This window comes from Belonocnema kinseyi, chromosome 2 (assembly GCF_010883055.1).
Source record: "Belonocnema kinseyi isolate 2016_QV_RU_SX_M_011 chromosome 2, B_treatae_v1, whole genome shotgun sequence".
Lineage (NCBI taxonomy): Eukaryota > Metazoa > Arthropoda > Insecta > Hymenoptera > Cynipidae > Belonocnema > Belonocnema kinseyi.
In genome coordinates, this window is record NC_046658.1 from 116,534,203 (window position 1) to 116,549,355 (window position 15,153).

At 25.6% G+C, this 15,153-nt stretch overlaps 1 protein-coding gene across 1 annotated transcript in view; it reads left to right on the plus strand.

Moving 5' to 3' along the window:
- Nucleotides 1-14,895, plus strand: part of LOC117167962 (PWWP domain-containing protein 2A-like) — a 77,112-nt gene extending 62,217 nt beyond the window's left edge. Inside the window, exons 4-6 of the mRNA XM_033353232.1 lie at nucleotides 596-1,103; nucleotides 5,498-5,632; nucleotides 14,284-14,895. Coding sequence (XP_033209123.1) covers nucleotides 596-1,103; nucleotides 5,498-5,632; nucleotides 14,284-14,430 — 790 coding nt within the window. The 3' untranslated portion in view covers nucleotides 14,431-14,895. The remainder of the gene's footprint in view (nucleotides 1-595; nucleotides 1,104-5,497; nucleotides 5,633-14,283) is intronic.
- The last annotated feature ends 258 nt before the right edge of the window (nucleotides 14,896-15,153 follow it).

Sequence of the window (15,153 nt, forward strand, 5' to 3'; positions counted from 1 at the left end):
TTAATCTCTTGGGTTGAAAATTTAACCATTTACTTGAAGGTTCATATTTTTAGTTGAAGATTCATTATTTCAGTTAAAAATTAATTTCTTCGGTTCAAAATATATCTTTTTGATTTGAAAACTCAAGCAAAAAGTGTTTAAAATGTATTTAGAAACAAAATTTTGTTTGCATTGATATTATTAATCTTCTAGAATATAGACGTATGGTTGGTTTTATATCTAGAAGAATATAGAAATAGGGATATTATAGCAACCCTAAATAAGGCACTGTTTAATGCGAATAATTTGTTTTCTATCACCTTGACTTCTTTTAACGTTTAAATTAAGCGCCCTTTCAGCTTTGAAGCAAAACAGTTTTCCGCGAAATTTAAATAATTTAATTATTATTAATGAATAAAAATATAGAAAATACTAGTTTTTATATCACAATTCAAAATGTCGATAAATGCTCATTAAATTCTCGAAGAAAATAAAGATCGAGCATATTATCATGCTCGTGAGAATTTCTCCGAGCACTTAGACTCTTTAAAAACACTAATTCCATGTAAATTGTTTTCTTGTTTCGGTCCTTATGAAACACAATAAATTTGTTTAGGTACAATCCAAGCTACGACCCTTTGTCCTATCACCGCAGGAAGCACAAAATGAAGCACAAGAAGAAGCACAAGGAGGAGCGGAAGCACAAAAATCAACAGCAGCCGTCGTGCCTCGAAGACGGCGAGGAAAACCAGCAAAATTGGAACGTTTTGCCAGGTGGTGGTAGTGAAAGCTACACGGCGATCAAAGAGCAATGCCTCAAGCAAAAGCTCTCGATCTCCCTCAAGAGACTGAACACAAACGCTTATGCAAGATGTGACTACCCTGTGAGCAACGCATCTTCAGGTTGTAAAAGTCCGGGTGCCAGCAGCGACGAGCTCAGTGAGCAGGAACCAGAAGTCGATGCTGGAGAAACGGCTCCAGATTTTCCACCTCCTTCGCATCCTCTTGTAATGCGACTCGAAGCTACTCCAGTGCCGCATTGTTTGACTACCAATGGCAGAAGGATGGATGTTGGTGATGTCGTCTGGGGTAAAATTCACGGGTTTCCCTGGTGGCCAGGCAAGGTTAGTAATGTTTCATCATAGATATTATAAAAATGTGTCGTAGCAGCCACTGTTTTAGGAATCGAGAATGCTTTTAGAAAAGATTCTACACGACATTGTATAAAATATACTCTATTGACTGAAAGCTTAGACCCAAACTTGGGGCGCTCCTCTATGTTTTTAAAAAAGATAGTACAATATTATTATACATATAGTGACCTGGCTAAAAACATGGACACAAGTTTGTCACCCTCCATGTGTTTCTAAAAACGATAGTACAAAATTGTACTAAATATATTGATCTTACTAAAAACATGGACTCAGGTTTGTGATCCTCCATATGTTTCTAAAGAAGGTAGTGCAACTTTATTATAAATATACTGACCTAGCTAAAAAGATGGACACAAGTTTTTGACCCTCCATATGTTTTTAAAAAGGATAGTATAAAATTGTACTAAATATACTGGCCTTGCTGAAAACATGGACACAAGTTTGTCACCCTCCATGTGTTTCTAAAAACGATAGTACAAAATTGTAATAAATATAATGGCCTTACTGAAAACATGGACACAAATTTGTCCCCGTCCATATGTTTCTAAAAAGGATAGTATAAAACTGTACTAAATATACTCTATCGACTGAAAGCTTAGACCCAAACTTGAGACGCTCCCTATGTTTTTAAAACAGATAGTACAATATTATTATACATATAGTGACCTGGCTAAAAACGTGGACACAAGTTTGTCACCCTCCATGTGTTTCTAAAAACGATAGTACAAAATTGTACTAAATATATTGATCTTACTAAAAACATGGACTCAGGTTTGTGATCCTCCATATGTTTCTAAAAAAGGTAGTGCAACTTTATTATAAATATACTGACCTAGCTAAAAAGATGGACACAAGTTTTTGACCCTCCATATGTTTCTAAAAAGGATAGTATAAAATTGTACTAAATATACTGTCGCTTTCTATGTTTAAAAAAGATAGTACAATATTATTATACATACCTGACTAAAAACATGGACACAAGTTTGTGACCCTCCATATGTTTCTAAAGAGAATAGTATGAAATTATTCTAAATATATTGACCTTACTCAAAACATGGATACAAGTTTGTCACCCTCCATATGTTTCTAAAATGGATAGTACAATATTGTTCTAAATATACTAACCTAGTCAAAAAAATAGACCGAAATTTTGTTAGAGGATGTTTTTGATAAAGTCAGTAAATAAATATACTGCCCTAACCAAAGATATGAATACAAATTTTAAAATAAATAGATGGGAAATAGCAACTTGATGCGTCTGAGTAAATAATTAATTATAAATATAGTTAGATGTAAAATATGACATATTTCAGACCAGATAAAAGACCAAAAGGATCTTGAGAAGATCCTTTATTCAATTGTAATAATTGTCGACGTTGTCGACGTTTCGATAGTCAATTGCTCTCCTCATTAGGAAAGACATCAGTTCAGTGTCAAAATATAAGTCCTTATATTTATAAAAGAGAAAGTCAGTGCTTTTGATTATTAAATCATCTTTTTACAATTCCATCTGGAATTACTTCTGTGTTGCTGATATTAAAATTTTTATTATATTTAAATAAAATAAAGGCGATCATCAATAAATTAATTCCTGTGCATACAAAATATATGTTTAAAAAAAAAAAATGGTCATTTTTGTATAATTTATAGAATTCCTGAAAGTAATTGTAATTTAAAGAACATCCTTCTTTAAAAAATCCTAAAAAAGAAACTCTGGACAAAAGTAAAAAAAAGAAAGAAAAATTATATTTTTCATATCTCTTATCTCTTCCCTAACTGTCCGTTAAACTTTCCTAATTGTACGCATAGCATTCCTAACTACCTAATCTAAATAACAAATGTAAGTAATGACCTAAAAAACGGTAATTCTCCTTCAAAAATTTTTGCTGTTAACCCAAGTTTTTCCTATTAAAATTTTTTTTTTATTTAAAAAATAATAATTTTGTATTATATTTATATATAAAATTGTATTAATTAATATAGTAATATTAATAATTATTTATAAACATAATTTATTTGAAATAATTTTCTTTTTAAATGTAACATGACGAGAAATTATTTTAAATAATTTATTCATTATATGCATTAATTATTATTGTAAAAATTATTTCCTATTCAAATACTAAGTATAAATACCAATGAATAATTACTTTTTAAACATCACCCCCATAAGAGTCCCCATACGATCCTAAAAAAATACATAGGCAAGTGAAAAATTGGGTTAAATATATATTAGAAATATATAAATAAATATATGTATTAGAAACAATTTGTATTAAAAAAACCCACAAAAAAATCATAATTTTTCAACAATTTATCACTTACCAATGTGTTTTTTGAGGACCGTATGGGGACTTATAGAAGTGATATTTAAAAAGTAATTATTCATTTGTATTTATATTTAGGATTTAGATAGAAAATAATTTTTGCAATAATAATTAATGCATATAATGAATAAATTATTAAAAATAATTTCTCATCATTTTACATTTAAAAAGAAAATTATTTTAAATAAATTCTGTTTATAAATAATTATTAATATTACTATACCAATTAATAAAATTTTATGCATAAATATAATAAAAAATTATTTTTTAAATTAAACAACATTCCAAATTAAGCAATTTTCTATTAAAATAGATGAGTCGTGTCTTTTTTTAATTTCCACTTTTTGTCCAATTTTCAATTACAGTGAGCTAATAGATAATTAATGATAACAAAAATAATAATAACACAGTCATTTGATTAAAATGCGAAAAGAAGTTAAATTTTTATTTTTTTATTTCTAGGCATTTTTTGTAGACTTTAATAATTATTTTAAAGATCTCCGCTCATATAAAATGTTGAAGTATGATAATAGGTTTCAAAATATTTCCAAGATTTTAAAATATTTAAAATTATTTTGAATATTTTACAAAGATTTCATGGATTTCAAAGATTTAAAAAAGGCGTCTACGCCAGATTTCAAATATTTCACAACAATTTCACAAATTTTTAAAAATTTTCAAAATATTTAAAGGATTTCAAAATTTTTAAAAAGGATTACACTCGATTACTTTACATCCGATTTCAAATTTTTTTAAATATTGAAGTTTTAAAACGATTTCAAAAGTTTTCAAGACATTTTAGAAGATTTGGAAAGATTTCACTAAGATTTAAAATAATTTAATGACTTCAAAGAATAAAAAAAGATTTCACAAAAAAAGAGTTAGAAAAAATTTGACAAATAGTTCAAAATATTTGACAAAGATTTCGAAAAAGTTATAAAGATTGCAAGCATTTCAAAGATTCCAAAAAGGCGTGTGCACAAGATTTCAAATATTTCACAACAATTTCACAAAGCTTTTAAATTTTTCAAAAGATTTAAAGGATTTGAAACGATTTCAAAAGTTTTTAAGACATTTTAGAAGATTTGGAAAGATTTTACTAAAATTTAAAATAATTTAATGATTTCAAAGAATAAAAAAAGAGATAGGAAAAATTTGACAAATATTTCGAAAATTTCATAAAGATTGCAAGCATTTCAAAGATGTGAAAAAGGCGTGTATCCGAGATTAAAAAGATTTCATAAACATTTGAAAACAGGCTATAGTAAACCAGATTTCCAAAAATTAAAACATTTGGTACAGATTAAAGGTATTTTTATGATTTCAACTGAATACAAACTAGATTTGAAGGCTTTTAAACGATTTCAATGATTTCATACGAATACGAAAGATTTCACAAATGTTTCAAAGATGTTAAACGATTCAAAAGGTTTCAACAAATTTGAGATTTGCAAAAATTTCAATAATTGTAAACGAACCAAGAAGATGTTACAAATCAATATTAAAGAAAGCTTTCACAAATATGTCGTAAAAATGTCAAAAGTTTTCAAAAAATGTCACAAAGACTTCAAGGATTTCATATATTTTACAAAAATTTAAAAAGATTTTACATAAATTACAAGATTTCGCCAAGATTTAAGTACTTTAAGAGATATCAAAGAATTCAAAAATATTTCAAAACATTTTTAATATTTTAAACTATTTTGACGATTTCAAGGATTTCAAAGACGACTTATGTTCGCTACAAATGAGGAATTTGTTTAATTATGCTTTTGCTTTTTTTTTTAAATTGTTGTTCAATACAAAATTAAGTGGCTCATTGTTTACATCAATAGCAAACGCTTGTTGCATTTTTTGATTTAAAAAAGGAGACCTGATAAAACTTGACTTCTTGACCTGGTAAACCTGAAAATGACCTTGAATTTCGTTGCTAAAATCGCTGAACACTCAGAAGTTCTAGGAACATGATTTTATAACAATACGTAGCATATTGGATATTTTTAATTAATATAGTTTAATGGACGATTTTAATTTCAGGTTTTAAACATCACTGTTTCCTGTAAAGAAGATGGCACGTCCTTAGGTCCACAAGCACATGTTGCTTGGTATGGTTCGTCGACAAGTTCCCTGATGTCGTGTGACCAGCTTAGTCCATTCTTAGAAACCTTCAAGGTGCGTTTCCCCTCTAAATATAATTACAGAAAGATTTTTTTTTATGGCTTGCGACCTAGAGAATTTCGCACTCCTTAGTCCTAAGTGGCACAAAAGCAATTAGGAATTTGGGTTAAGGTGTTGTCATATATTTTCTTATGTCTTGCAGTCAATACTTTTCATATTTTTCCGATAATGATAACTGTGCATTTTTGTCATTTGAAATGACAAATAGGGAAAAATGTGCTACAGTAGGCGACAAAAAATTAATAAAGGTTTTATATAATTTATAGCATTTTTTGATAGTAGTAATTCACGATGTAGAAGACATAATAATTTATTTTTTGGCCAAACTTATACATTTTTAGAAGAAAAATCAACTGTACATACAAATTAATTAACGATTTTAAAAATTAAACTCTTATTTTACAAAATAATTCTGAATCTATTTAAAATATTTAAATTTTCAATCCCTTGTTTTTTTGTCAAGTTTCTTTGATAACCTAGAAGTAGACTTAAATATTTAAAAAATAAAAGCGTTTAAAGTTGAAAAACTTGGATAAAGAATGTTTAAAGTTTATCAACTGAAAATATAAATTAATTTAATGGTGTTTAGAATGGAACACTAATTGATTTTATATGATGATTCTGAATCTTTTTAAAATTAAACAATTTAACAATTTTAACGTTAAAAAACGAATATTTAAAATATTAACATTTTTAATCAAAGAGATGAATTTGCAACTAAAATTATAAATCTTTAATGAAAAAATGAATTTTAACTAAGAAGTTCATCCAAGTAGTTGAGTTTTCAACAAAAAAGATGAATTCTCAATAACAAATGTAGGAATTGATATTTCTACGCAAAAATATTTTTATTTTAAATCACAAATCGTTGAATTCTACCAAAAAAGACGAATTTTTAACGAAAAAATTGAATCCTTAACCAAAAAATGAATAATTTTTTACCTATTTGCATTTTAACAAGAAAAAGGAAATTAATTTTTAAAAATAGATCAATTTTCAACCTAAAAAAATCTTTTTAAACCAAAAATGGCCCAGTTAAAGTTTCAGCAAAAAAATTTATTTTTAACCCAAAAAGATTAGATTTTCACTAAAATAGATGAATTTTCAAGAGCGATTAAAAAATTCCGAAAAATAAAATTACCCTTAGTAATTCTTGAAATTAGAAGTGGCCCAAAATTAAAAATTCCTGAATAATAGAATTTTCGGCAGTTTATGATATTACCGAATTACAAAATTGCCGATCATAAAAAATCCTGAAATAAATTATAAAATTTTTTAATCTAAACAGTGAAGGCATTTTTGAAGAATAAAATAATAATTAAAATAGGTTACTTTGTTTTGATGAACACATTTTTGTTTTATTTATTATTTATTTATTATTAAAAGAATTTTTAATTGATTAGATTCGTGAATTTTCCTGAATCGGCAATTTTATAGTGTGTGTTCCAATAAATTTAGGCTTTAAACGTTACAATTTTAATTGTTCCATTAAAAAAATTAATTTTTAAGTAGAAGTGTTAAATTCTTATGTAAATCAGGAAAGGGGAATTTTTTCCTGTATTTGAAACATTTACCCTAATTGAACTATTTCTGTTCAAAAACTGTCGGTAAAATCCATGATTTATTTAATAAAATCAAATTCCTTCCTATTGAAGTTTAAAAATATCTATTCAAGTAATTTAAAAAGAAACTAAACTCATCACATATTATTAAAGATAACGAAATTGAAACTCATGAAAAGTAAGTGGCTGATAAAAATTTTAACTGATACGTGAGAAGCTTACTAAGTTACGTAACGAGTTTTTACATTAGTTTAGAGTTCGTAAATCATTCTCAACTAAAGGTAAAAACAAAATTAACTTTGTTCTCTAAAATGCAGAAAAATAATTTAAGTAAAATGGAGGTACTTAAAAAAATGTCAAAATTGCAATACTTTTAGAGTAATTAAAGAAAATTGGTTTTTAATGGTTTATAATATTTGAAAAATAGGTTTTTAATAGTAAAATTTTGTTTAAAACCATAATTCAAAGTTAATGCATAAATATAAATAATTCGTTTCATTCGAGATGAATCAATTTATAATATAATACATTTATAATATTTGAAAAATCTTTTTTGACAGTAAAACCGTTCATATTAAAATAACTCAAAGTTGATGCAAAATTGATGTTATATTTAAAATATTGTCATTATTAATTTAAAATTAAAATAAAATCATTTATGTTTCCTCTATGAGGAGGTGAATATATTTACTAATTAATAAAATGGCAAACCGATTATTGACTTTCCCCTATTTCCCTGTGCGGGAAATTCTCTGAAATTAATCAATTTACGTAACAACTATAATAAATATTGTTCGTTTTACATCTACAAAATTATTCTGCTTTCAAAACTGAAATATGCTATCGAACGTAGCGATATTTTAATTTTTTTTTAACATATAGAATTAGTGATGGTAATTAATTACAATTTTAAAATGTTGAATACCTGAAACCCAGAGACAAATCTTATTATCTAACATAAAATTGGAATAGTTATAAAATATAATTATAGCATAATTATTTGTCGAATTTCAACATAAAATATTTAAGATTCAAATAAAACTCTAAATCTAAAATGAACATTTTATTATTAAATTTTCATTAAAATAATTTTCGACCAAGAAAAAGGGAATTTTCTTGAAAATAATTTAATTTTCAACCAAACTGATGAGTCTTTGATCAAAAAATGAAATCTCGACAAAAAGTGTAATAGTTGATATTTCCACTATAAAATATTTCAATTTTCAATTAATAAAAACTATTAAAGTAAACAAAAAATTATGAATTTTCAACCTAAGAGTTGGATTTTTAACTAAGAAGATTTTTTAATCAATGGTGAAAAAAGCTCATCCAAAATTCGGGGGTTTTAAGTCAGAAGATAAATAAAAAAAATTTTATTGACAACCAAAAAATATATATTTTCTTCCAAAATAATTTAATTAACGTCTCAAAAAGACGATTTTTCAACAATATTTGTTAAATTTATAACCAGAGAAGTAAACTTTTAACCAACATGATGATGCATCTTCAATTCTGCATTCAAGAAAATAAATTTTTAACCAAAGAGTTGAATTTTCAAACGACAAGGTACATTTTCTATAAGAAAATACAAATTTTCGACTGAAAAAGATCATTTTTCAACAAAAGATAAAATAGTGTAAATTGAGGTTACAGAGATAAAATCTTAACAAAATAAAATCAGTTTTTAACGAAATAATTAAATTTGCAACCAAACAGATGAATTTTCAACCAAAAGGGTTCATTTTCTACCAAAAAAGACAAATTAAAGAAAAAACTTAACTTTCAACTCAAAAAGATCAATAAAAAAATAGATTAATCTTCAATTAGAGAAACAAGAAGTATTTAATCAAATAATTTTTTAACGAAATAGTTACATTTTTTACCAAACAAATAAATTTTCTAACAAAAAGATTTAATTTATACGAAAAAAAAAATAACCATTCAACGAAACTTGGAATAGTTAAATTTTTAGTAAAAAAAACATTTTTAGTAAAAAAAACACTAATTTTCAAATAAAGAAATGAAATTTCAATAGAAAAGATGAATTTTCTACAAAAAAAAGGATTAATTTTGGACCAAATACATATATTTTCAACGTAATTCTTGAATTTTCCACCTAGCATTTGATTTTTCAACCCAAAAGACAAATTTTCACAAAGTATCTGAATTTTCAGCTAAAAAAGGCAAAATTTCAACAGTAAAGAAAAAGAATAGAATAATTTGCAGTTGGAGAAGTAATTTTTCAAGCAAATAAAATAAATTTTCAATCAAACAAATGAAATTTAAACTAAAAAGATTAATTTTATACCAAAAAAGTATATTTTTTAATAAAGTACTTAAATTTTGAATCAAATAAATTAAATATATTGTTTCAGTTTAAATTATTTATTTTTTTAGCAATACTTTACTGTTTATTCAAGACGAGTAAATTGAAACCAAATATTTAATAGTAAACAATTTGAAACTAAATTGTTTGACATAGAAAGGATTGCATTTTTATAATTTCTAAGAGCTTTTAAACTTTTAACGATACAATTTTAATTGTTCTTTTTAAAAATTGCTTAATTTGTAAATGAAAAGATTTGGTAAAAGATTCAAAATTAAAACTTGAAATGATTTGAAGTAATTTTAACGAAGTATCTGAAATTGTTTTTAGAACATCTAAATATATTTTTAAATTAATCGAATTTTTCCTACATTTTTTTGAAAATTTTGAAAATTAACAGAAAATCCTTAAAGTCTTCTAGGTTGTTTTTGAACAATATTGTAATTAAAAAAAATCTTTTTAAATATTCTGTTAAAATAGTTTTTCAAAATGAAAAATCATTTTGAACTTTTTTAGGAATCTTAAGTAAATGTTTTTACTCTTTTGAAAAGAGCATTTTAAAAGATATTTAGAAGTTCTGAAAAAATTTGAAAAATAATTTTAAATTCGAAAGCATTTAAAACAGCTTCTAGATTTCTCAAGATTTTGAAATAAAATTGTAAACCTTTTTCCAGGACGCCTAAACTATTTTAAATCAAAATAATTTAACTTCTAATTTAAGAGCTGTTAAGTTAACAAAAATTTTATTTTCCAGTGTTTCTAGCTTAAAATTAATTAAAAAAATACAATTTGTAAAATTCATTGATTGATTCTTTAATATAAAGTATGGAACATATTAACGTAGTGTTACATTTTTGGAACCTTCCATTTTATACGTCAATATTATTGAGCATTTAAGTACAACATTTTTGAATTGAACAACTTCTAAATTTCAATTTTCAAAGTTTAAAATACAAGAATTCCACTTTGAATGCTTTAATTTTTTGTTTATTGTTTATCACGTTAAATGGAAAAATGTTTAGAACAGACTTCGATTTTTAAAATTGTATTGCCTGCGAAAAATGTTTGACTGCCGGGAAAAAACCGGGATTTTTTAAAAATAAAAACGATCAACCTGAATTCTCCTGCGATAATAATCGAACTTTTGTAAATCATATACAAAATTCTCAAAATTTTGGCTTTGTTAAAAAAAAATTTCTGCATCGGTAATTTTATAGTTTGGAATATTTTATTTCACCAATTTTTTTTGGATTTTTCAGTCATTCCGTTGAATTTAGACTTTCAACGTTACAATTTTAATTGTTTCGTTGAAAAAACTTAATTTTTGGGTAAAAATGTTGTATTTTTATGTGTAAATAACCATTGGACTTTTAATTTAAAAATGTTAATTTTAATCAAATTTTAATTATTCAATCTTTAAAGGATATAATTTTGAACATTTAACAATGTATTGATTGATTCTTTTATTTAGAGCTTTGAAAAGGTTAGTGTGAATTTATAATTAATTATTCATCGTTTAACTTAAAAATATCCGAACATTCAATTTATATAACTTCAAATGAAAAAATTTTCTACTCAAGTTCGAATTTTTTGATTTCATAGACCGTGGAAAATTTTTGTAAATCAGGAAATGGGAAGTTTTGCCTGTATTTAAAACATTTTCCCTAATTAAACAATTTCTGTTTAAAAACTTTCGATAAAATCCATTATTTATTCAATAAAATAAAATTCCTTCCAGTTGCGTTAAATATTGTGCAAAATACTGTGTTTAGTGTCGGAAGGCAATTAAAATATTGATTTTTTTAAATGATATATTGTATTTTATCCGATTATTTTGTTTCCGATTCTGCGTTATGCGTATTTGGATTTTTGGCTTTATTAAAAAGAAAAAAAATTGTTTTTTAAACTTATACTTGTTGAATTATTACTATCATAAGGAAAATGCCTTGTGAGTTTTATGCGGGCTAAATAACTTGTGTGTCCAGAATTTTTGTTTTCATAAAATCGAACTCTCGCACTTTTCTTGCAAACAACAATAGATATAAAAATGTTAGAAAATACTTTGCAAAGTTAAGAGAGTTCTACAAAAAGTTCTTTCACTCATTTATGATATATTGCACCATTTCCGAATACCATTTTATGGCGATAAACTCTGTCAGAATCTAGAACGAAATCTGAAATATCGCAATTAGGTCAAAAGTTATATAAGTTTAAAGAAAAAAATTTTTTTTAACAAAGCCAAAAGATCAAATACGCATAACTCCATGATTTTTTTTTTCACAATTCGCAAAAATATTTGAAATATCTGAAATTTGAAATCGATGCGATCTATGATCGTTGCAAATGCATGACAAAATAATAACGTTGAATTTAATAACATATTAAAAGTAATTCACTGACAGTGTTAAATAATATTTTTATTTTTTGGAGTGACCTTTTCGACATTTTCCATTTTCTAAGCGAAAGAAAACTAGGAAAACTGCTTTTAGATCAAATATCCGCAGTGTTGAAATTTTGAACAAAAATCGTGAAGTACGTTTGTTTTGATTGTAAATTGGGATTAAAAATTAATCGGGAGAAAATATTATTTTATTTTTAATTTTAACTGATTACGGGGCATTATTTATTATAATCCAAAGCAACGTCTTTGTACTTTAGATAATAAGAAAATGATATCTTAATATATTTTCAAGTTTAAAAAAATTAACTAAAATTATAAATTGTAAAAAAATTTAATTAATTTTAATGAATTCATTTGAAAAGTTGATTTTCCGTATAACTCTTTTCATGAAATTTACCTTAAGATTTAGGACGAAAAGATAATTTTCATTATACTTGTTATTTAAATTAAACATGAAATAAAGGATCTTATTCTAAATAAGAAATCGCAACATAGGATCCAAGTTTTCAAAATAATTTACAAATTGCTATTTTATTCATCTTACATTGATTTATTCTCGCCTATCAGTGCATTTAAGTTTGGAATGATTGATCATAATTATTTTAATCGAATCTACAGAAAAGAATGATTAATAAATGTTCATTTTCATTTTCAATGTTAAAGAATAAATTCATGAAGATATAAATTATTTTACAGTTTTTTCTAAATTTTATAATTTTCTATTTTTTAGATTTTGCTACCAAACGGACAATAAAACTGGGAAAATTAAAAATTGTTCAGATTTTATTTTAAAAGGTTAATTTTAAGTTTTGAAGATTTTAAAGTATGGCAAAAAAGAATCTAAAAGATTTTTAAACAATTTTTTAGGATTAAATTTTTTTTTGGTTTATAGAAGTTTCAGTAGTTTTGAAAAGAATCGAAAATAATTAAAATCTTGAGATGATTTAAAACAAAAAATGAGAAGCTTTTTAAGAATTTTTAAAGGTTTCAGGAGAGCAATAAAATTGTCTCAAGATTCCTGTTAAAATTTGTAATGATTTCTTTATTTTGAAGAAGGAATTCTAAACGAAGATTGAATCAAAATTACGAAAAAATTCTATTATGCTTAATAAATATTTTCAACTATTTAAACAATTGCAAGTTATTTTCAAGCTGGATTAAAATTACGAAATGTTTCAAATGAAGAAACATTTTTTCTTTAGATTCCCAGAAAAATGTTAAAAGATTTTTTATTGTGAAAAATTAACTTTAGGGTAGTGTTCTAAAGGATTTCACAGTATTTCCCAAAAAAAAAATCGAAAAATAATCTGGGATTCGTGAAGGCAAATTTTGTTGTCTTTAAAAATTTTTAAGAAAGATTCGAAAGATTTTAAAAGACATTTTGAACGTTTAAATCTTTAAAAAGATGATAAAAAAATGTTTAATTCAATAATTATAAAAATTTGGAAAAAAATTTAGAAACAATATCCTCAAGATTATTAGGAAAATTTAAAGTTATTTCCTGGAAGATTCCAGTAAATTTTTTCTTGCAGAATTTTTTAAAAATGGTAATTAAAAAAATGTGAAGTTTAAAAAAATTAACTAAAATAACACTTTAGTCAACAAAATTTAATTAATGTTAATGAATTCATTTTAAAAAATTGCTTTTCGTAATAACTATTTTCATGAAATTTAGCCTAAGATTTAAGAGAGAAAGGGAATTTTAATTATACTTGTTTTTAAATTATACACGAACTAAAGTTATTTCAAGCTAAAAAGTAAACTTTTTTAAAAATAAATATTTTACCATTTTCATTGTTTATTTAATAATGGTTTTTACGGTTTAACGTTTTTATCTCTCACTTTACGTAAAAGTTGCAACTATTACTCAATCCTAATGCTGTAGGGCGTATTTTATTCCTGAAAAGTTTTTAAAAATAATTTTAAAAAAAACTAACAATGTGATTTGCAGAAAATCTTCTAAGAAATAAAATAAGCGATACGGATATTTAAAAATTATACAAATAATGATATGTTCAATTTAATTGCGTATGAATAATGATTTGTTGTGGTTAGTAGAAATGCATTGAGTTTTACGTCTAAAAGTAGTGAATTTTACGATTTTCGCTAATTATTTTTCATTTAGAAGGTAATGACAAATCATAAGGATTATTATATTTTACCCAGAACTATCAGAAAATTATTATTATTTGGGAAAACATTTTTTTTTTAACACTTTCGCCTTGCAATATTTGAATTCTTGTGAACTCTTATGATAAATATTTTTCATAGCCCTTCAGAAAAGAGGCATGGGACTGGTTTATGAGTATCACAATTTTTGAACGAAGCCCTAACAAAAAAAATTATTTCTTTTTAGACGCGGTACAACAAAAAAAAGAGGGGACCTTACAAAGAGGCGATTCGACAAGCACAAAATGAAGCACGAAGTCAAATAACACCAAACTCTGCTGGCAGTGTTCTAAATGTTTGTGGCTCGCCTCGAGAGGTGAACGTCTTGTCCTAAAAGAGACTGAACGGTCTCTGACTTTTTTCTTACTGCCGAGAGTCCGTCGTCGACGGATCGGAATTGTAATGTAAAATAACTTTTGTACATAAAAGTTAGCGCTAATAGTTATCGAATGTCGTTGCGATATAAAATTCACGCCGTAGTCGTGGTGCTTGGCCAAATCTCATCCCGGCAATCTGCTTCAGTCAAATCTGTTGTGGATTTCACTTTACTCTTTACTGGCAATCTTCATAAGATTGAAAAACGATTACTGTGATATCGAAAGAAGTTCGCGCAAAGACACAGCAGTTTCTTCGGGCGGATCTTCAGGCATTTTTTTTTCTCCAATAGACCGCTGCGATTGGTTTTCTAAACCCGGCGGAAAGCTGACTTCTTACAATTTACTGTCCTTCCCCCGCGGATCCAGTTGAATTCTTTCAAAGGTTTTTCAAAAACCCAAATTAGTATGTTATTATCAGCATTTAATTGAAATTCTCGGAGTTGAAAAATGTTGTAAATTACTATTTTTAGGATAGGTTTTCTAAGAGTTTGAACGAAAGCTTTAATACATCTGTTTCACAACTCAGCAGTTGAAAAGAATGAACAAAAATGGCAGATTTAATATTCTAGAAGTCAGTTCAATGTCTGGAGCAGAATAAAAATAGACGCATGGATTGGCCTTTTGTACATAGATCGATCGTCACTCGATGTTGAGAAACAAACCGAACAATTATTGTTCAT